The following is a 24,549-nucleotide window of genomic DNA, read 5'->3' as shown; positions in this document are numbered from 1 at the left end:
CTCATGAAATGCAGGCATAGCTGCACGTAAGGCTATTTTCAGGCAGGAAAAACAGCTTGGAAACCACCGTAATGGTTGCTCCAAACATATTTTGCCTACTGCAGACTTTCAGATAAACAAGTATCAGATCCAGCTGAAGTCTCTTAGAAATCCACACTTCCAGCCTTATGACAACAATACCAACTCACCCATCTCATAATAGATCTATCTGGTTATACAAGCAGGGTTTTATCACTGATTTAATTAGGAAACTGAAACCTATGAGCATGAGAAATGTGACCAGAAATTCTATACAGGTGTTACCATTTAAATTGGGGTCTAACCATTGGGGAGTCTCTTTAAAACAGTCTTGGTTTGAATTAAACCGTCAGCCTCTCAAAAAGCAAGTGTTGCTCTCCATTCCCTTGAATACTCCTCTCAAGTTAAATAGAGTCTTCAGTTTCAAAGAGCTTTTTTCACCATCTGGAACAATATTTGATAACTATCCATAGATTTTAAGTGTGTGCCTGGCATTTTTATTAATATAAAACATTTCTATCAGTCCAAGACAGAGATGAGAGACTGCTTCTGACATATTTCCCTACTTGCGTTTCATTTTACCTGAAGCAGGCAACAAAACCAGTGCTCAAAGTCACAAGACCATCACAATTTTCAAGGCTTCTGAAATTCCTATGTTGTGTTCACGTTTGATTTTCTCATTATTTACACAAGTGTTCCTCAAACTTTTTAAGCCCATGGTTTCATGCATTAAACATAAAGATACAAATCATGTGCCTCCTTTCAATCCTTTTAGCTGATATTTGGAACATCACAACTACAAACAAATCAAAGTATTTGCATATTTAGAAAAATGTGTTTATTCCAATCTTCACAGTTTTACATTAATTACAGTACAAAGCAGAGATGAAAAGGATAAAAGATAATGTTGCATTACTGTGTGTCACTGAATGATGCAATAAGCTTATATACAAACAATTATTGTTGTTTTCCTATTTTACAAAGAAAAAATATTATTCTATTGAATATGGGTTGTTTTTTGCAGCCACATATGAATGAATGGTTTAGATTAAGGACATGGAACGTCAGGAAGTTTGCTTTATTTTTTCTTAATGATAGAAAATAACATCATAAGAAATATACAAATCAAATAGGACACAGCAATTAAGTTTCCCCAATTCTCTAGTAAAATGACAGTACTAAAACCACAGCAATTTCCTAAAGAAAATAACTATACAGCAAATGTGGCTTGATCTTTCAAAGCACTTAATTAGAACTCAAGGACAATGTTTGGTGTGCAAAAACGCTACAGGACCAGATCATTAACATTCTTCCTAAGTGGGTTCAAGGGGCTTAGAAGGAAAAAATTTATAGAAAATATTACATATTAGTGCTGCTTTCATAAAATTTATGAATATTGGCTTGCTACAGTGGTAGTGGGAGAAGATTATTCAGCTTTAAGTATGCTTCTCTTTAAAAGCATGTTGTTAAACATATTTGGCTGAACTCTTGAAATAACTTTTTCCCACCCTGACTAGTTGTAGCAGGGTAATGTTTACAATAAAAGTCCCAAGGCTTCCAAGAAATTTTTAAAATCCTTATTCCAACTTTTTAGACCGTGATACATACTCTCTGGAGAAAAAAGTCCCCCCCCCCGAAAACTGTGGGAGCTTCAATAGATATGGACAGAACTGAAAGACTATCAACCTAATTCTGTAAACTGAATGTAAGCCTCCAAGTTGGGAGGTTTGGTCTGACATTCAGACACCACCATTTTGAAGTCTGGTTTCTCAGAGTTCATACTGAGTTTAAGGGAACTTATTTCCAAGCAATGATACTCAATCAAACAGAGGAATATACCCATCTTTCTGCTACCATAACCCTTCTCATGAACCCCACTAGATTTCACAATAGCTGCTCTATCAGTAATGTTGGGAGTAGTGCTGGTTTTGATCAGGAAAATCTTGGATAACATGTTCAACGAACAGTATCAAGTCAACTATCCTTACAGAGCAATTGAGATGCTATTTTTAAAAGTATGTCCATAGCCATCTTTTTCCAGAGATGGACAAATTAGAGTACTAACTGTTCTCCTACCAAAAAGTAATCATGGACATGGTGGGGTGTGGGCTAAACAGTGTCTTTGCACCTTGCCAACACATTTCCCCTTGAATGTACCCTTGGGGCAAATAAAACAGAGGTGTGCACATAGTTGTGGGGAGAATTAAGCTTTGCTCTTTCGTCTCCCTTGAAAAAGCTTCTTGTGTGAAGCTTATGGCTTCACAAACAAAATGGTGGGGGAAATTGTCCCATATTTTTCAACTGAACTTCCACCTTCCCTCACCCAAAAATAATACACTAGGAACAATGATATTACCTGCAATGTTACTCTTCATGTACTCCGGCTTAATGTCATTATGTTTTTAATAAATACGTAGTACAATGAGTGAAATCCTGTTGCACAGTTATGGAAAAGCTATAACTTTTGGAAGTGAATTGGTGTAATTTAATAAACCTTTGCTGGCATTATGTGTTGCATGCCCAGTTCTGCAACTCAGCAAGCAGCAGATAATGACTATAGAGATTTCCTAATTTGCAGCAGCCCGCTTTCAAAAGTTACTCCTTTTGTGTAGCTGGACAACAGGATTCTGGCCAATGAGTGGTAAGAAAAGTGCTTCTGAGGAGTGGATATAACAAGTAACATTTACTCATTGTTTTCAAAACTGTTGATAAAGGGGCCATTATGGGAGATTTTGGGCCACTGGGTCATTTTGCCATTTTAAGGCTAACTGTAACAAAATTTAAATAAAAATTTAAAGTACTAAGTTGGAAATATTACTAAAATACTATTAACAGTGCTCATAAAAATAAGCGCTGTGTAACATATTCTTTTTTTTTTAAGAAGATAACTATTAAACATCAATAGATTATTTTTAAATTTAAAAAAGTTCCATCTTCACTTTTTGCTGTGCTGCCCCATGTGAGCTACATGCTACTCTCTCCAAGTTGGGACCGTTTCCCACAGGCCTTCCTTTCACATTTTAGCCCAAAATGCACTACCATACATGGCTACTCAGGGGTAGGTTTCAGTTAACTGTGTTTAAGACAACCACTTTCAGTGGATTTTTCAGCCCTGATAAGGCATCTGGGACAGTAACCACTTGTTGGAGAATCCAGGCAACTATCAGATGCTGTACAGCAGTGGTCACCAAACTTGGGCCTCCAGGTGTTCTTGGATTACCACTCCCAGAAGCCTTCACCACCACCTCTGCTGGCCAAGATTTCTGGGAGTTGAAGTCCAAGAACATCTGGAGGCCCAAGGTTGGGGACCACTGCTGTACAGCACCTCATGTCAGCATTACCCAAGCAAATATCTACCTGATGTTCAAAATGTACATGCACATAATACACAAAAGAAAACTGAAACCATAATAATGCATTTATTAACATTGCTGTACAAACATTATAAGATTGACCCTCATTCTGTTGCTAAAATAGTCTTCTGACACATATTGAGATGATAAATATAATACAGAATAATTACAATTAAGTCCACATACAGTACAGTAAAGGATCTGTTACTACCACACAGTCATACGGTATAACAAATCAATCTTTTTAAAACATGAGTTAAAACATGAGAAGGTAATGGATTCAATTTCCATGGTCAACCCAGCAATGTAACTTCTTGCCGTCCCTTTTTTCCTGGCCCAGTATCTATGTGCTGCTGCGACATCTTACAGACAGTGTCACAAGAATGTGTGCCAACACTGCAAGTTAATGTGCGAGCCAGACAACATGCAGAGATGGCAGTGCTGCCAAGATGTATACAGAAGCAACAACAAATGAAACACAGTGCTTGCTCCTGCAAGCAGAACCCTGGGAGTTCTCCCAAGATTTAATTGTATATGATTACTTAAGAGTTCTCCGGGCTGTTGTAGGGTTGAAGGAGCTGAAAGAGCAAGAAGCAAAGGACATGGAAAAGCCTGTTTCTTTAAATCATTAGGGCTCTGTGAGAACAAGGATTAGCACAGAAAAAACTGACACTACATCGTCTGATGGGAGATGGTGCGATCCATGTACCACTGTACCTGACTGGCACCATGACAACAGCCAACTGTATCAAGCACTCTGATTGAGCCCATGCGTTATAACTCCATCAAAACCTGAACAGAAGGCATTTACCTATGGATGTATTTTTAGCACAGACCCACAGAAAATTTACCTGGAGAGGGTTTGTGTAAGGTGCAGGATCTTAAAATAGTGCCAAAACAATGTGGAGAGAGCAGCGTTTTTTGTGCCGGTGACTTACTTCCAGTCACAAAGGATGAACAGCATCCCAACTGGTAATTTAGGTAGCAATTGGGCATAAGGGGTTTCTCCTATGCCAGTCATTACCTAGTCATCAATAACAACTGGTCCCACAGTGAATACTACTTTACACAAATACCTCTGTAAAAAACTTCAAGTTTAAAAGTGAGGGGGGAAAGGGGTGGGGAGGCAATTGGCCATAATGAAAGGACTGTATCGGGCTGCAGATTATTCTAACCAGTTTCTCCGTACTTATATAAACATAAGAGTAAGAAACATGAGTCTGAAGACAACTAAACTATAACAATCCCACAGATACCCACCTAGGAGTAAGCCTATTTAATAAACTAGCACCCATGATCACACTGGATATGTGGCAATTGTATGTGGCATCAAGCTGCTTCCAACTTATGCTGACCCTTAGAGGGTTTAAAGGCCAGGCAGGTGTTTGAACCCAGATCTCCTGAATTCTAGTTTGATTCTATCCACCAAAAGTACTGTCTATCACAAACTCAAAGTCAATAAAAAGAAACTTTGTGGGCAGCACTAGTTCTCTGTTTTTCGCTAAATTAGAATATACTGGACACTTTAAAAACATCTGTGAAATTTTCTGCTAGTTTACAAATACATAAGCAGAGTCTATCCAAAGCAAACAGATACCTAGGAACAAATGGCAGATCCACTAATTTTATGAGACTGAATCAACTCATACGGGCCTACTTGGCTTTTAAGATTTTTTGGGGAGGCTTCACAGTTTCCCTACTTTCCCGAACTCATTTGATGAGGACACAAGAGAGGGCCTTCTCAATGGTTCCTCCCAGGCTTTGGAATGCATTGCCCTGAGATGGATCCCCTCCCCTCTTGTCTTTCCATCATTAGGCAAAGATCTTCCTTTGCAGGCAGGCTTTTAAATGATAAGTGTCTTAAAAATGCTCTCTTTTTGAAATGTAGATATTTTTAAATTAGTTAAATGTTTTCAAATTTCTTTTTAACCTTCATCAGTGTTTAATTGTTTTTAATATATAGCTTTGTGTGGTATTTTTAAATTGCTAAGATAAAGGTAAAGGTTCCCCTTGACATTTTCAGTCCAGTCATGTCTGACTCTAGGGGGCAGTGCTCATCCCGTTTTCAAGCCGTAGAACCAGCGCTTGTGCGAAGACAGTTTCCGTTGTCACGTGGCCAGCGTGACTAGGGAGCACCGTTTTACCTTCCCACCGAGGTGGTACCTATTTATCTACTCGCATTTGCATGCTTTCGAACTGCTAGGTTGACAAGGAGCTGGGACAAAGTGGCGGGAACTTACTCCGTCACGTGGATTCGATCTTACAACTGCTGCAGCACAGGCTTCTGCGGTTTAGCCCACAGCACCACTTTACTGTATAATTTTAATTGTTGTGAGCTGGGAAAAATGTGGCATATAAATAAAATAAATAAATAAAATTCCCATAATTCAATATAGGAGACCACCGGATGTATAACGGTACCAAATGATTTTAGCTAAAACTCTTATTCTATGTTTATGTGTTTTGTAAAGTACCATCTTCTCCAAGCTGATTTTCTATCTACATCTGCATCTGGAAGGTATCAACTCAAAAAATTCTAATGAGTGTTGTATACCAGAAAGTGGAGAGAGAGTCCCAGCTATCATGAGAAAATCTTCCATAACACCTGTTCTCTTGTACTACTGAAACATACTAACAAATCATCCAAAATTATTATGGAAAGTTTAGTCTAACAATGCATAACATTCCAACCTCTGTAACAGTATATTTCTCTGTATCAGTGCCCCAATCACATTTGGTTATTCCTTATCTGGAAATTGGTGGTTGAACCTACACGTGCAGGATGCTGAGTGTTACAAGAACGTAATTTTCCCAGAGAGAAACAGTGGGTGTTTCAAGCAAGGATAGCACTTGGATCCTGTCGCTCACATCCTGGACAAATTGTGCAGGTGATACAAAAGTAGAATGCTTCTTCCTGCTACATAATGCACCCTACAGGAAAAAAATACCAACAGGATAAGCATATTAAATTTGTTTTCAATTGCTCTTGGTGACAGTTTTCCAGTCAGTCACTGCCGTACTATATAATAAAAGCTGTGAATACACAAAGTAGCAAATTTTAACACTGACTTCTCTATCCTCCCTAGCTTTTATGTTGGCTTTTTAAGCTATGGAGTAGTGATGAGACCAAATGAATTTGGTTCCCAATGATGAAATTCATCAGTGCAGCACCACAGGTGCTGTGCATACCCTTTTCCCCCTCTGGACGAGCTGGGCCACTAACCTTTTGTTGCATACCACCAGGGTCCTTTGTCTCAGATGGTGCTCCAATCTAGGCACAAGCCCAGGCTTTCCATCCCTGCCTCCCCCAGCAGCAGACCACTCATTGGCTGCGCAGGAAGAATCCCCAGTCCTGCCTCCTCAGCGAAGAGGTGAGATAAGTGACCCAGCTGGTCTGGGGGTGAGGGAAATGTATGCAGTCCCATCTCTAATCTGGAACCACTCCTAGGCCACTCTCTCTCTGTACAGGAAGAAAATGATGTATTTTCTGTCCTCTCATTAGTGTGGGCGACCATGAAGAAGAACAGATTGCTTATTTATATCTGTGATTTTTCAAACAATTGTCAATGAACTCACACCATAAGTTTTCCTGCACTTGCACAGGCATTCAAGAATCTTCCAAAGCTGAGCTGAAGTATTTGGGAAGGAGCCCATCCCCATACCTTGCTGTGCATGTATGTACTTAAAGATAAAGGTTCCCCTTGACATTTAGTCCAGTCGTGTCCAACTCTAGGGCGCGGTGCTCATCCCTGTCTCCAAGCTGTAGAGCCAGCGTTTGTCCGAAGACCTTTTCTGTGGTCACATGGCCAGTGCGACTTACACACGGAATGCTGTTACCTTCCCACCGTGGTGGTACCTATTTATCTACTTGCATTTACTTGCTTTCAAACTGCTAGGCTGTATGTGTCATGGAATACAGCAAACACAGGGCCATTATAAAAAAGGAGAGACAGAATGGACATGGGAAAAGTGTGAACCCTCACTGGAGAATAGCAAGCTCAACTGATGGAGGAGTGTGTGGGGATCAAAATAACTCATCCAGAATGTGCATTCTAAGTGTCAGAGCTGACACCTGGAATTGTCAAAAAGTTTTTTCTTGCATTTGCTCTAGAAGTATGGCTTCTAAGTACTGATGCTGTCAGTATCTCAACCACTGACACCATCAGAGAATGTACGGTACCCTGAGGTGATGTACTTTTAGAGGACACTGTGAGAAAAGACAAAGATGGAGGAGGCCTTTCATAGAGCCATTTTAATGGCTGCTGTTTGGTGATTGCCTCCGACTTTTTCCCAGAGCAAGGCTCCCACGTCTAGCATCCCTCTTTAGTCTGTCTTGTGAGATGATCAGTAAGCTATGCTTGCTTGCCTGCATATTATGAAGTTCCCTACAGCATCAGGAGTGGCTGTCGGTGGGTACAGTTTTAGAACCGCAATTTGCCCATTATTTTGAAAAGAGGCTTTGGTGCTGCAAAGAAGTTTTTAGAAAGCCCTGACAAGCACAGAAACAATGGGAGAAAAGTATTTTAATTTTCCTATCGGTTTTATGAAGAAAAACTAGAATATGGAAAAAAACACAAGGCAGAACAAACTATCTACAAGAAGAATGAGTCACTCAGCAAGTGGAGGAAAGCTGATGGCGATCTCATCCATAGCCTTAGCGGTGGATGACAAGGAATGTGGAAATTTTGGAGTGTACAAGTAGACTGTGTGGAACAGAAAGCTCTTATCAAAATGCTTCAGTACAGTTTTAGAAGATTATGGAATCTTCTACACAAGCACAAGAAAACGTATTATTTCACAGAGAACTTGAAGGCAAAACACCCACAGTGCACCTTCATTTACTCTTTGTTGCACACAGTCCCCAGGTTTCATAGTTTTTGTTGCCCATACCCAAACCAGATCCTTGGAAACCAAGGTTAACTAAAATGAAAGATATAATATTTATTATGTATTTCCAGGTTGGAAATATGTAGTCTTGTTTTGCAGGTAACCCATATATTTTCCAGGCATTAATACCTATACTTGAATTTGTACAAAGGGCAGCATCTCAAAACCAACAATTTGAATTCTGCAAGTGGCAAAAACAAACAAAACACACACTGTTCACTGCTCTGCTTTGTGGAATCACCACAACTGCACAAAATCATTACAAATTATTAATCCAAGATCACTTACCCCAAAATGAGATTCTTGCCAATGAGACGAAGCTGGTTTAGGATCTGAAGGCTTAGGATTATAGACTGGTGACTGAAGTGTTTCAATGGATATGGTTGATCATTTATAAGAGCTGAAGAATGACCACTGCAGAGGATGGTGGTTCCACATAACCAAAGCTTCCATAAACAGCAGCAATCCTAATTGGGAGGGGAAGAATTGATGCTGGGGCTTGCACCATTTCAACTAGATTCCACAGCATAAGAGCATTCTTCAGAATAAGGACCAGGTGAAGGAAAGAGGAAGCAACTGCTTTCCCCACAGTTACAGAAGGCTGAAGACGGTGGGATGCTTGGTGTCCAAGGCCAACAACATCATGATCCATAAACTCAAATTACAGTTTAGCTCCTCTTCCAGATGGCTTCTCCCCAACAATTGTGATCAAGACCATATTTTTCACCCATTACCCAAAAAATTGCCAGTTCGCAAGATGCAGTGTGAGTAGCTGCATGCTCAAGAAGAATAAAACATGAAATCCCACCATGGTTCCAACCCAGCATAAGAAAAGGAATCCAGAGATTTGCAAAGACAGTCACTTAGAAATTCATGAAATTTGTCACTGTACGTGGAGCATTCAGGAATCAGATTCAAGACAGTGTGCTCAGCACTTCCCAAATACAACTATGAATCCAAAGAAATAGACTTTAAAATGACAGAAAACAATTTTTCAAAACACCACACACCTCAAGGCTCGCGATTTTCAAACTGTGTTGAACCAATATGAAAATTCATAATACTTCTGTGGGTCACAACAGTGATAATATAAATCTTCAGCTTACTCATATTACTCACAGGATCATCATACATCCCTAATATTGAAACAGATTCTTCCACAAGACTCTACTCACTTGCATTTAAAGTTCTCTTGCGTGAAGTTGTGTTTATGAGGAGTCTGGGAGTCCCATCGTTGGCATTCAACCCCACTCCAGATAGTGCTCACAGTACCACGGTAGTCTTCTCCTTGTCCACTGATGCACTCTGTTGTCTCAGTTACTGATACAGAGTTGTTCATCACATGCTGAGCTAAGAAGAAGAAAAAAAAGACACATCATCAATCTCAGAACTTCAGATCATTCACTTATTCCTAGAGGTCACTCAAAAATGATATCAGGATCCCAAGGAAATAGTTGCTAAAAACTTTAAAACCATGGTGGAGGAAGGCCAACAAAAGCTATCCACAAACCACTGTAAGTTCATAAATGGTACATGAAGCTGATGGCCACCCATTTGCTTTTAGCCTGATAGTTGTAAGAACACTGCTTCTGTACAGAGAAAACGGTTGTTAGTTATATGGATCATATCTTTGATAAGTTGATGGAATCCTCTTTTTTAAAATGCCGTTTTGTCGATCAGCTCTGGCTACTAAGGATGGAAAGAAAATCCACTGGTTTCATATTTGGCTGTAAAAATACCCATTCTGTACTTCCCAATTCTAGTAATGCAACAAAATGCAGTTTCCTGAGATCTGCACCAGGTCAGAGCTTGCAGTACATTTCAGGAAGGAAAATATAAGCAAACAGCCTTGGTCCATGAAAAAATCAATACAATATATTTCAGCCAATGGGAAATGAAACAAAAATGTAAATAATAGGAAACACATTATGCCAAAATCGGTATACATTTTATGCATGGGGGAGTGTCGAAGCCTAATATAAAACTGGTGGGATTCCGAAACACAACAATTCCATTGACCCAAATTTGAAATTAACTTCCACCATAAGCAAATCTGTGTTTTCTGCAGTTCTGTAGCTATTTAGGTTTTATTCTATGCCGTAATGTAGATCTGTAATTATTTTATTTTATCAAAACCAAAAGAAAAAATTAAAAATAAAGACAAAAAAGGTCGTGACACTTTAAAGACTCAGTGCCATATTTCAATGTGAGCTTTTGTGGACAAGTCCACTTCCTCAGACATAGAAGCAGACTTGGAATGGATTAATAACAGGGCATTTGTAACTTTTTTGCTTCCTTTCCAACAATACTGTGTCCTTATTGATACATAAACAGTCTTCAGCTTGAGCTGGGTTATCAACAAACACCACAATTCCTGTCTGAAGAATTGAAATTGCTAAATTAAAACACAAACTACATTCTCTTTAGACACTATGCCCACCAAGCCTCTTGCTTGGACACAAGTCCCATCTTCCAAAGAGGAGGCTACTAATACGGGAAGAGACAACCTGCCCTTGTAAAGGCTCTTTGTTAACGCACCCTGCTGTGAAGTATCCACAGCTCAGCATTTATAAAGTCAGTGCAACTCTATACTGCACATCTGTTCACACAATCAAGGTCTACAGTTTAATCTGGCACATAGATTACCATTTCAGTGTCAAGGCTGCTGGCACATACAAAAGTGGAGGAATCAGTAGGCATTTTTTGTTGTTTAGCACCAGTCATAAAAAGACAAGCCAGACAAGATATATTATAAATCCATTTACATCTCAAGTCACTAGTCCCTCCTGAGTCAAAAGAACTACTCTCACACAGAAAATGAGAAACAAGGATCATTGTTTTGGGGGGGGGCAATGGGGGCTTAGAATCTGGATGAGTTATATGAAAGTCACACAAAATTATGGTTGAAGAGAAAAGTTCTTAACTTGAAAAAGAATCAGTTCCCTATTTAAATACTCCAAAAGCTTCATTAAGCTCAAACTGGTGCAAACTGAAGTGCGGTTGTGCTTTGCAAATGTGATGCTAACAGTCCTCGTGTAATAATGCATTTGGAAAGCTCCCACATTTTTCTGTTTGAAGACCTTTTGCAGATGTCTCCACAAACTGCACTCTGTCTGGCATGGACTATTGAGAACAGACTCCTGGAAGATGGTGGCTCCTCAAATGACGAGAATGACTCAAATGAGTCATCCAGACAAGCAGCCGCTGGGCTGGCTGTTATGGCTTCCACACTTCTGATCATCGGAAATGTTTACCAGACGGATACTGCTTCAGGATTGTAACTAGGAGCACAGAGTATGTGAGGAATAATTGCTAGATTCCCCCCTCCTGCCAAATTAGGCTAACACAATGTGACACCCCGATGAGGAATTTTCAAACCCTTCATGACTTGCTCCTTCCAGCATGAGGAGAGACAAAGATAACAAGTACTTCTTTTTCATTCTAGTTCTTCGCCATCGAAATCTATGCCCAAGTCGCTGCTAAGAGTCCCGGGTTATTACAGTGTGTTTGTGACTGTAAGCCACTTTAGAGGTTATGCTGAAAAGGTGATTATAATCATGAATACAGATACACATGAAGGGTCGTATCCAATTATGATTTTGCATTAATAAGCAGGAGTTCTGCGTGGGCAAGGTTTTCTTTTTTGTCAATATGGCATTTTGGAGTCCTCCTGATGCTGAGGAATCTTCCATTGCAATTGAGTGGACTGCAGTAGATTGGGGAGAGGGACTGATGGAAAGGGACCCTCCCCCGCACAATCCATGTGTAGATGTGAAAAAATGTGTACTTTTCAAAAAGATGCTTTTACTCAATTAAAAAGGGCATGCATCAGAAAAGTGTATACCTTCTGGAAAATACAAACAAATAGCATTTGTGTAGGAAAGGAAAACCAAAATCCCATTTTAACATTGGCAGCTTAAATAAATTAGTTAAAAACTCATCAGTAAAAATTTCATAACTTTATGCTGCACAACTGTGATGATGCCATCAGCGCTCACTGTTTCGGGGAAATTAGCAGTTTCCCATTCCTCCACCCAAATTATGGACATCCCTAAGAATCCCTTTTATCCTTGGGATGCCTTTGGGAGTCACAGAATGGGGATTGCCTGAAAACCACTGCTGCTGGACCCGGTTTTCATTCTGCAGCTCCCAAAGAGTTCCCCAAGATGAAAGGATCCCTTGGGATCTGTGAATCCTAGGGCAGGGGAGCAGAAATGTTTATTTCCCCCAAAATGGCCATGGCTGATGACATTGTCACACTTGCTCAAAGTAAAATTGTGCAACAGGATGCCAGCCACTATGTATATTAACTATTACTTTACACAGTATTATCTGTTCTAGATGGGAATGTCCCTCAATAATCTGAGCTACATGTCCCAATATCTGAAATCTCATAAGCAAGAGATATTTAGGACTGAACCTCCATTTTAGCAAAGCAAAGCATAGCAAGAAACTTCAAAACATTTACCCAGCCACTGAGCTATGGATTCCTCCTGTATGTCACTTACTTTGACATTTCCAGAACTCTAGCAGGTATCACTGATAACAAACCATCTCAATATCTGCCTTTAAAGAAATTGTACAATGATCTGCAGTGTTCAGTAGCAAACAGATTAGTTACATCTCATTACCATATGATACGTATCAGGGATGGGGACTTGCAACTTGAGACTTGCTGTTGAGTAGCACTTAAGTCACACCAGTGACTTGACTTTGACTCAACATGAGGTTTTTCCCCAATCAATTTTTTTAATTTGAGCAAAACACACATACATTGTTCAGAATGGCTGCCTCTGCACAAATCTAATGTCTTTTTTCCCTTTGTGAAGCTGAACATCTACACAGAGCAGGCACATTAAAGCAGGCTAACTAGTCACAAACAACCCATCCAATCCTCCTAATTTCTATAAGGCAACAGTTACTTCGTTTTTTTCAGTTCCATATACAGTACAGAGCTGTACAAAGACAATGTGTATATGTTCAAGATCAGGGTTTATACTGACACTGCATATACAGTGCATGTTTGAGCACATTATATATTTGTATTTTATATTCATTAGTTACACAAGAAGTTTTTATTGAAAAGACCCTACAAATGGTTTTAATGATAAATAAATATTGATAACCAATAAAGACCCAGTCTCATTTGGGCAAGAGACCGCATTGGCTGTTATGTCTCCCATGATTCAACTACTATGCTGAGAGGGCTAACCTCACATCTCACTCACATTAAAGCTTAGATTCCCAAGTCCCACTTCTCATTAAAGACTGAATATACAGCAGGTAAGAGTGCATGAACCTCAGCATTGCCCTTCACCAGGTATATAACCTACATGCCTAGCATGCATTTGAGAGAACACAATGCCTCAAAGAACTAAATCATAAGATTTGACAGTGGTGTGGTGAGTAAAATACTTATGTTAAATATTACTATTATCAGTTTTACTATTCATTGACAATGTTATGGAATATTAAGAGATATTGCATTTGAAGTCCTCCTATAATGTCAAGACTGAAAGCTTTTCTTTATAATATTAGGAAATGTGGAGCAAAATGTTGTATCAGTATAACACAGCACATAAAAATCAAATAATTTTCAGTTATTATTTAATAGCAACAACAACAAAAGGAACAACATAATCAGAAATACTTCTCCGGTACTAAATATTAAGATATATAAATTGTACGCACGCAGTACACTGGCTGAAATCCAGCACTAAGTTACAATGAGAGTAGGCCCATTGAGTCAGTGGGGATTTGGTGAGTTGATTAAATCTGTAAATTCCACATAATAAGTGAGCATACTCCAATTGCAATTTATTACTGGATTTCAGCTACTGATTCAATAGTCACTTATAATAAGACCATTCATTTGTATGGCCTTTACTATGAGATATATAATAACATTCCAAAAAAGGTAAAGCTTTCTTTAAAGCCAATGAGATTACATGTAGGTAAATTATTCACAGCAAAAAGAGGCAAACTCAAAATATTTCACATGTGCCAAGAGAATAAATTCGGGTCTTTGATCAATTTCGAAGTCAAACATTTAGGTAGCATAAAGTCCAGACAGCAATAAATATACCAGATGTTTTGTATTCTCTGGAGAGTTCTTTCAGCACTGTTCTACATATTAACTTCTAGCATGAAAGCAAGTGCTTTAGACAGACCATATAACTTTATTTTGATGGTTTAAATCCAGCCGTTGGTCCCAACCAGAGTAGACCCACTGAATCAACTGAATGTGCTGAAGTGCTGAATTTGCCATTGATTCAGTGGGTCTACTCTAGTTGGGCCTAATAATAGTTTTTTGCCCTCTGTTTTGAATAACTTTTTGCTATGCTAAAATCTCACCAATTAATTGAAGGTATTTCACGCAAATAATGAATCCACAGTTAGAAATAAATGGATGCACCAGCAATAGGAGTGTAACTCTGTTTAAACCTTATTCAACCTTAAAACCCTGCATTACGTGTTAGATGTTAGCTGGGCCTGTTTGTGTAACCTTCCCATATGAAGGAGAGACATGAGTGGCAGCACGGATGGTTGCAACCTTTCCCCAGCTCTCCAACCCAGCCCACCTTGTGCTGAAGGTGGCAGCATTTGAGAAGCAATGGCCACAGGCAGACTTACGCCCTTCCTCTTTTAAGTGGCATGCCTCCCTGGGGAGGGGACAGCAGGAAGAAGTCACATGTGCTCTAGCCCTGTGCCTGGCTTGGATACATCTGGAAAATCTTTGACTCAGAATCTGTCACCAGATGGGGGCTGGAGGGATCGAAGACTCTGAACATTGGGGTGGGCAAGAAGTCCAAGAGGTGTAGCTGAACTGCATCAGGATCCCCTCTTTAGATTCACATCAGTAGTAGCCAGTCTTTTCCATGCAAAGGCTTCTGCCCTCCTCAGCAGCAGCAAATCTCTTTATGCTCAGTCCTGATCCTGCAGGCCTGATCCCGTCATCTTGTTATTTAAACTTGCTATTTAAAAACAAACATGAGTAGGAGAGCAAAAAAGAAACTTTGTATTGTTTCTGCAACCTTTTCCTGATTTCTCCTGAACTATAAGATAGCACAGAATGCTGAACAGGGCATCAACTGAAGACCATTGTGAGTTCTCAGATACCATGAACTCTTGACACCAAACAAGCAGTACTGCATGCTAAAGAAAGCACCCACCAGGAAAAACTCTTTATTTGGCTTTGATCTGGTTTCAATTGACTGTTCCTGGTGGTTTCACTAAATTCCCAATCCCGACTCTGATACAGGCAGGCCATGCCACTTGGCAGGCTTCCCTCCTCCAGCTAAAATGAAACTCTTCAAATTTCAAAAAGGCAGAAGGGGAAAAGCGGGGGGGGGGGGGGAGGAGAAGATGGTCTGTGACTTTCCCTCTGTTTTAAGAGATGGGCCATAAGTATCTATCATTTATGATTTTTGGTATGTTTTGTTAACAACCGATGTTTTGATTTTATATTATAATTGTATATATTTGTTGTTAGCCGCTCAGAGTGGTATAAATACAGTATACCAGATGGGAGGGATATTAAATAAATAAATAAATAAATAAATAAATAAATAAATAAATAAATAAATAAATAAATAAATAAATAAATAAATAAATAAATAAATAAATAGATAGATAGATAGATAGATAAATAAATAAATAAATAAATAAATAAATAAATAAATAAATAAATAAATAAATAAATAAATAAATATAAACTGCTAGCTGAGAAGGAGCTCACAATCAACATGCATGCTGCAGCTGTTTCCATCTAAGAAGCTAACCTGGCCTCTCTACACCATCAGCCATGTGAATTTGGGACATTAATAACAACAGATAAGTTTGGAACTACCCACAGGAACTTGATGCATGGTTTTTTAATGTACAGTTTCAAGCTCTTTTTTGACATCCCTCCATTTGACACAGACTCAGGACTGAAGCATTACCCTTAGTTTTCACGGGGGCCCCAAGAGACATAATCTGTTCTGACAAGGAAGGAGCAGATTGCTGAAGTCAAATATTTTGTATCCAACACTTTCCAATGAAAGGGGAATATTGAAAGGTTAAAGAGAGAACATTATACAGATAGTCTTGAACTCTTCACATCTGTGCCATTCCTTTTTTAAAAAAAGCAAGCGGCAAAGAAATAGAGTAACACCACGTTGTTCAGATTAAGGCAGCCATTCATATAACAGTTTATACAATTAAAAAAGTCTAGCGGCACAATTCTAAATCTCCCTGTCTTCACATACAGTAACTTCACAAATACATACTTTACTTGAAAGCAAGTAAATATGTTGAGAGTAAAATAAATAAAATATATGCAAAAACAAAACTATACATAATTACAGTGGTGCCTCGCTAGACAATGATAATCCGTTCCACTGAAATCGCTGTTTAGCGAAATCATTGTCTAGCGAAAAACATTTCCCCATAGGAATGCATTGAAATCTGTTTAATGTGTTCCAATGGGGAAGAATCGTTGTCTAGTGAAGATCGGCCATAGGAAAGCCACTTTGAGAACTGCCAATCAGCTGTTTAAATCACTGTCTTGTGAAGCTTGGGTCCCGAAAACACCTGTTTGCGAGAGCGGAGGGAGCTGTCAAAATTGTCATCTAGCGAAAATTGGTTTGCAAAGCAGGGACCAAACATTGTCCAGCAAAATTCCCCCATAGGAATCACTGTTTTGCGAATCGCTATAGCGATTGCAAAAAGCCAATGTCTAGCGAAAAAACTGTCATGCGGGGTAACTGTCTAGCGAGGCACCACTGTAATAATAAATTAATTAATTTGTAAATCAACAAATTAATAATTTTGTGCACAGGAATAAGAATAAAAAAGGAGTTGCTTCTGAGTAAATCTGCATCAGTTTGCGCTCTAAGGCAGTAGCAATCTTAATCTAATAAAGTGGTTTTTTATATTGTTAGAAAGTTTAGAGTAGGGGTGTGTGTGTGTGTGTGTGTGTGTGTGTGTGTGTGTGTGTGTGTGTGTGCACGCGCGTTTATTATGTGCTGCTAAGCCAGCAATCCAAATAAGGCAGTTAAAACAAGTGAGTAAATTAAAGAGTAATTTTACCAGTTCCACACAAGCCATCCCCTGTCAGTTTCCACTGCCAAGCAAGATTCAAACCCAGGTAACATCAGGTCTAGTCTATCCACTATACCACAGCGGGCATGAAGGATGTGTGAGAATTCCAAAAAATTCTCAGTTATATTCTGAGTTGCACCCACATCAAGACTCCTCACTAAGATTTCTCCCTGCACCAACAAGGTATCATGGCTTCCTGTGAAAAATGAGTCTTTCAGACTGATTTCTCCTCACCTCAGCCCCATTTTTACTGCTCTTTTGAACACAGGACTGTCAGATTCTGCACAGCTCAGTGGCCTTTCTAGAGCATCTTACATAAGAAGGACTTCTGACAGTTTGCAGGAATTGAGGTGATTCTGTACAGATAATGCTCAGGGAGTTAGGCTGAGCCAGAGGTGTGACGTTCAGATCTCCACTGTGCTTCCCTAGAGAAGAGCCAGCCTGTGCAGTCTTGGGCAAACTGAAAATTCCTTAAGTGCCCCCAAAAGAAGGGAATGGTAAACTACTGTCTTCTTGAGTACTGCAGGAACCCTAACAAAGGTCACCGTACACGGGAACTGAATTGGCAGTGTGTAACTATTGGTTACTAGGTTTTCTTCTGGGAAAAACTGACCACAAAACATCATGAAATCCTTTGAGCTTTCTTATGACATTTCTTAGAATAATAAAAAAGAAAAACCTCAAACAAAGACATCTAGCCATGAAGAGAAACCAGTGACCCCCACCCCCCGCTTTTCACTCACTGGGAGTGACTGCAAAATTCATATGTATTCTGTAAGATATCCTGGCCTTTCCGGGGGGGGGGGAACACACTTTATATAGAAGTTTAGTCAAAGCTCGGCTTCCAGCACAAACATCCACTGCAATATATTGGCCTGCCAGGGATCACGTGTGGATTGAATCAGCAGCTTATGAATGAATTCAAGAAAAATAAGAAGCAAACCTTACTCGTGAAATCTGAAGAGTAGCCATCATCCTTAGACAAAGATCAGATATAGCAATCAACTTTACATGTAATAGGCATGAAGGGGCTCTTGTTGGATTAGCAGGGAATAGGTCCTGTCAGAGATTGGAAAGGTTTCCTCTTTGGACTACAAGTCCCATGATTCTCTGACTACCAGCCATGTTGGTTGGGATACTCTGACACCTATTGTTCAGAAAGTAAGATTTTCAAGCTCTTGATCATGTCTATACGTATAATGGGGAAGGCAAATCTGGTCAACAGACAAATGTCATCTCAGGAGCATTTCTACAACTAGGAGAAGCTCCCCAGAGCCCTTCAAGTAAAAAAGGAATTTTTTAAAATTGATTTTTTTTAATGGGCTATTTTCATCAAAATAAGCCCCTTATTAGCTCTTGGGCCTTTGGAGTTCCCTAAACTTTGTAAAATCTCTCAACTAAAACAAAAAACGAACCAGCCATGCCTGTTTTGCTTTTTTTCCTTTAAAATGTCTGTTTTGGGCCATTTCGAGGTCTGATGCAATCCCTGGGGCTGGGAGGGGGGAGTGCCGAATATGACCACCAAACCTTCAGACTTTGCTCACATGACCTTACAGCCTCCCCTGACTCTGAAAGCAACACCCGCTTAAGGCATCTGGAGAGGAAAAGCATATGTGCTGTCTCCAGCATTCACGAAAGCCTTGACTGCTAAAGTCCTGGATTCCTAGGGAAGGTATTCAAAGTTGCAACCTGCTAACATACAGTACATGCTTAACTCATAGATAGGGGATTGGGCTAGAGCAGGGGTAGACAACGTGGGGGCAGAAAGACAAAATATGGCATAATTGGCTCCTATGCCCCCTAGCCTACAGAGTAGGAAGTTTACTTTTTAGCAACAACAACCAAAAAAAGTTTAAAAATCCAATTGGGGGGGGGGCTCCCAAGATGCTGAATGGAGAACCACATACTCCCCTGGTCTAGGAAAAGCCATGCAACCTCACAATAGCCATCCCATCCCTTTACCTGGTAACCACAGAACAGTGAGGGCTAGAGATAAGGATATCACATCTGAGACCATGGGGCAGGCCAAACAACTTAACATCGTAGGTAACATGAACCAAGCTTCCACACACAGTAATGAGTTACTGGTTAATTGGACATAGTCACAGAGAGTTTAATTACCCACTGAAGCGTTCAGAAAAGGGTTGATTTGAAAATGCTTGGAGGTTAAAATTAACCATTGTTTGAACATGTGAACAGGGCTTTGGTAGCCACTGGATTTAAAAGAAGCAAAAGGACATAAGAAATACTTGTTGTGTTCAACTCACCACACGTTTTGATGTTGCAAAACTCCCAGCGGGTGTTTGGGTCAAGAGTGAAACACCATGGTCTCGGCTTACCATCCGGATTGCGGCAGTAATTATCATCAAAGCCTTTATCAGGATATCTGCAAAACACAGCAGAAAAGCATGTCGGCCAAGTCAGCTTGACAGTGTTGCACAGGAACACAAATGATAGGATCCAAATGACCTCTGAGGCAGAGGCAGAATTCCTATTTGCCTTAACTAGCTCAAAGCCCAAACATACTAGGTGTTCAGTGCTTACAAATGTAGCAGAGGGAGTAACCATCAATAAAGCCTTACCAGCAGAAGTCATAACTGGAAGGAGACTATGTATGAGACGGGACATCAAATGGGGTCATTCTCCTAATTGGGCAACCACCCATTACTGTCAAGTCTGACACAATAGCCTTCCTCTACGATCTCCAAATGGTCCAATTAAGTATGGACAGTATAAACACTTCCTGGCATGGCAGACTCATTAAGCAAAAGGGTCCCATAGTTCAACAGCCCTGGGTTCAAACTGGAAGCTATTTTCAATAAACTATGTACTAACGATAGGACTATTTTTAGAAGACAGGCTATTTAAAGGCCATGCCCTCATTTCCAGCACCGGCAATGAAAAATGACTACAAGAAACACAGTTTTGCTTTGCCCTCCTTTATCTGGTCAGGGGTCCCCCCCCCAAAAAAAAAGTAATCAATTCCATACCCTCCCCCTGCTCCTAAAGGAAGTAATGGAGGAAAGAATAAGAGACAATTGTAAACTTCTCAAGTGAACAATATTTCATTATTCACTCGTAAGTAATTGTTTGTTTTACTTTTATTATATGTGTTGCATTTGCAGGTGACTGTTCTGTTGGTTTTAGGGGAACGCACATGGTAATTACCTTTGAACCAGAGGCCTTCTAGAACTGCTAACAGATGGGAGTCCTCATGAGCAGTTGAAAACATGATTTACAACTGCCTTCTGAAGAAGGTTCTTTCATCCTCATGGGTGTAAAAAAAAATAATAAAACTCATCCCATACTTTATTTGCAGACTGAGAACTTGTGCTTTCTTTGGAGCGAAGATCAACCAAGTTTCTTCCCTCAGAATAAGGCCTGGGAGACAAGTTTCTTATAACAAAGTCAAAGGCTTTTGCCTCATAACCTTTGAGCAACAGGAGCTGAGCTCTGTGGATGCTTTTGCGGCTTCAGTGCGGCTGATCCACTGAAAACTGGTGAATTTTAAGAACTTTAGTCTTTCTATGGTTAATTCCATCGGAGATGCCTCTAACAGCAGATCTGCTCCAAATCTATCTGTATCCATATTTTATCTTGATAGTTAAATCCTACATGTTTTTGCTGAAAGTTCTGATTCTCAAAAAAAAAACCTTACACTCAGCTAAGTATACACAGGATTGCAGCCAGTGCCTCAACAGAGCAACAAAAGATCCCATGAAATGTTAGGAATGCACCTCCAGCTAAAAGCAAAGAATGTTGACTAGGTACATGAGCAGACAGAAAGAGGCAGTGTCGTATATATTGCTCTAACAGAAAAGAAACAGTGGTAGATAACCTGTGTTGTCCAGCTGCTTTGAACTATAATCTCTAAAAAGAGATTATGTTGGCTGTGGTCTACAACCACGGTCATCCAAAAATATCTGAAGAGTGCCAGGTTGCCAACTTCTGTCACCTAATGTCTTCACAGGACCACATGAGTGTCTTTAGTCAAGACTGGCTGCTACTGTATACTTGGATAGCACCGCATGTTCTGTACTCTTAAGTTTCATCTGCTCTTCTCTTAAACTAATATTGCTGATTCTTAGTGTTAGATTTATGCCAGTGGTTCTCAACCTTGGACCCCAGATTTTCTTGGACTACAACTCCCAGAAATCCTAGCCAGCACAGCTAGTGGTGAAGGCTTCGGGGACTTTTAGTCCAAAAATACATGGAGACTCAAGGTTGGGAACCACTGATTTAAGCAGAGCAGTTTGGATCCCAATAAATCATGAAGTAACAACCACCGTTTAGACAGCAAGAAGGTGATTCTCCCTTCTGTTTTCCCTCAGAGATTACTCCCATTGTGGGGCTTGTTATTCTTACTCTTGAAGAGGACTTCATGATTTCAATTCTGCATAGTCTTGAGGACATACTTTCAGTGCAGAAAACCAACTAGAGCTTATATTTTGAAATTTATATTTCCTTTCAGTCCCTCCCTTTTGTGTATATATATATATATATATATATATATATATATATATATAGAGAGAGAGAGAGAGAGAGAGAGAGAGAGAGAGAGAGAGAGAGAGAGAGAGAGAGAGAGAGAATGTTTGCCACAATCTTTCTGTTGATTTACACTTCAATAAGGAAAATTATGTAAATTGCAGTAGTAAGTTGTTACATATTAACAAGGTTACTGGGCACAATTTAAAATGCTGGTTTTAACCTATAAAGCCCTAAATAGCCTGGGTCCAAGCTATGTCAAAGACCGTATCTCCCATTATGAGCTGGCTCCGGTGTTAAGATCATTAGGAGAGGGCTTTCTCTTGGTCCCGCCACCTTCACAGGTGCATCTGATGTGAACACAGGAGACAGCCTTCTCTGTTGCTGCTCCCGGACTCTGGAACTCCCTCCAACAGGAGGCCAAACTGGCCCCATCATTGCTATCCTTTCGCAAGCAGGCAAAGACTTTTCTCTCCCTCGGTAGAGACTTTTCTCTCCCTCGGTAACCAGCTCCTGTATGTGATTTTTAGATCGATTGCTATGCATTACTGCTTTGACTGGACTGTTAGTACTACTTGTGTTTTCCTCTCAGAGTGACATTTTTAAAATTTTTGTATATTTATTGATCTTTGCCTTAATATTGCCTGCTAATTGATGTAAGGTGCCTCATTATTCAATGTTCATAATTTTTAAATATACCCTCTTAATGATGTTAACCACTGTCATATACTCATTATTTTCAACTATTGTTGTAAGCCGCCTTAGGACCTTTTCAAGGTAGGGTAAAAATATTTTAAATAAATAAATAAATAAATAAATAAATAAATAAATAAAAAATAAATAAATAAGGTGCCGTTTCTGTTCCTAGAAACTATGCTCAGCCTAGGCACCATCACGCTACTGAGCTGTACTTTGTTGTTGCTACTTCAGTGACATAGGCCCCTTTCAACTTCATTATTCTATGATTCTATTCTATGACTTCTCTTAAACAAGTGTAAATTGCCAACTGGATTCTAGCCATTATTTTCCATAGATTTAATGCTATCCACTATTATTATTATTATTATTATTATTATTATTATTATTATTATTATTATTATTATTATTATTATTATTATTATTATTATTATTATTATTATTATTATTATTATTATTAATAATAATAATAATAATAATAATAATAATAATAATAATAATAATAATAATAATAATAATAATAATAATAATAATAATAATAATAATAATAATAATAATAATAAAAAACTGCAGAAATGAAAGGGACCCTATGGATCATCAAGTCCAGCCCACCAGGGATGCATAGTGGAGAATCGAATTCCCAAACTCTGGTTCCGTAGCCACATACTTAAACCATTAAGCTATCCAGCAGTTCTAGGCAATTTTGATTAAGAGGAGATATCATGACTCTTCTTAAGCACTAATAGTAAATTACTTTCAAGCCTCCTGTCTTATTATACAACTTAATGTGTCATTTAAGTAGCCAATGAAATAATTTACTACGCAGAGCATAATTAATACTTCCCTTTAGTGACTACATTTTAAAACATACACTGCCAGGTGAGACCAGGATAGACATCACATGCTCTGGCCCACCAATGAAAACATTTAAAGGCAAATACTTTATAATCAATACAAATCATGCTACTAGAATACAGAACAAATGTTTTTGTTTACATGCCCTGGAGATGTAATTTCCATAATGAACTGCTGAGAGCCAGAAAGATTGGCAGTGCTTAATTATATGCACTCACACATCTGTAACATTATGATTCAATTTGTGTAAACAAATCTGTATCTGCAGTTTTCTGCTGCAATACCGACCACTGTGCATGCTTTCTTCAAAGCACTGACCATCCTTCATCAAATGTCAAGGCATAATTTTGGTAGGAGTGCAGGGTTAAACAAAGTTACGCACATATACACATGAAACCACAAGTTTCAGACCACTAAGCACACCTCTTCGGTACCAGGCACTCAAGATGCTGCAAAGAGATAGATCCTACAGACAGAGAAAAAGGTTTAATACAGCTGATTAACTATTTTGTTTGATGTTTTATGGAAGATCTCATTCCATCATGTTGGCTTTCAGCTGTTTGTAGCAAAGATAGGAGCTCCATGTGTGTCTATTGCTTACAATTAAGATGTAATAGCCAGAGCTATAAAACAAGAAAGACTGGCTGATGTATTATTATAACCTTTTCTCAGAGCTTGGAACATTACACTAGGGAAGGAATTTGCTGCACAGCTCATCCTGATTTTGCAGAGCCAGTTTGACTCCACACATGAAAACAATCTGTTGCACTGCTCGCCATTATAATCTGCATGCAAGAAAAATACACGGAAATGCTCTTCTAATGTCCAGTTCTGATATTGCACCTTGAAAATATAAGCAAAAAATACAAAAACTAGAACATAATAATATTTCTCTTACCATTTTGGAATGACAAGAGAAAGGTATAAAAGTTGGAAAATGTTGGAATAGCAGCCAGCATATTTTGTCGTTAAGAGATTTTGATGGGAGGGACTTTGGGTGAATGTTAATCACTTAGAGCAACCGATTGTTTCCCTCTGTATCTCAGATTCTGCTTCCTGCCTTTTTTTTTTTAATGTCAGTCAGTGTCCATCAGGGTCTGTCAGGATTCAGTGTCAGTATTAGAAATGAGTCTGTTTACAGATGTTGGAGACAAGTTAGTAATGGCAGTGT

The 24,549-nt window shown here is 39.2% G+C and overlaps 1 protein-coding gene across 6 annotated transcripts in view; it reads right to left on the bottom strand.

The window, feature by feature from the left end:
- Positions 1 to 24,549, bottom strand: part of HGF (hepatocyte growth factor) — an 83,923-nt gene that overhangs the window by 20,721 nt on the left and 38,653 nt on the right. For all 6 annotated transcript variants that reach the window (XR_013545659.1, XR_012087470.2, XM_020790004.3 and 3 more), the window contains exons 7-8: positions 19,610 to 19,728; positions 9,434 to 9,608 (exon numbers count right to left, since the gene is read on the bottom strand). Coding sequence is in view for 4 of the 6 variants with exons in the window: in XM_020790004.3 (XP_020645663.3) it covers positions 9,434 to 9,608; positions 19,610 to 19,728 (294 nt within the window). In the remaining 2 variants the exon portion in view is untranslated. The remainder of the gene's footprint in view (positions 1 to 9,433; positions 9,609 to 19,609; positions 19,729 to 24,549) is intronic.

The sequence above is a fragment of the Pogona vitticeps genome, chromosome 5 (genome assembly GCF_051106095.1).
Source record: "Pogona vitticeps strain Pit_001003342236 chromosome 5, PviZW2.1, whole genome shotgun sequence".
NCBI classification, from domain to species: Eukaryota; Metazoa; Chordata; class Lepidosauria; order Squamata; family Agamidae; genus Pogona; species Pogona vitticeps.
This window is presented reverse-complemented; position numbering and strand designations above follow the sequence as displayed.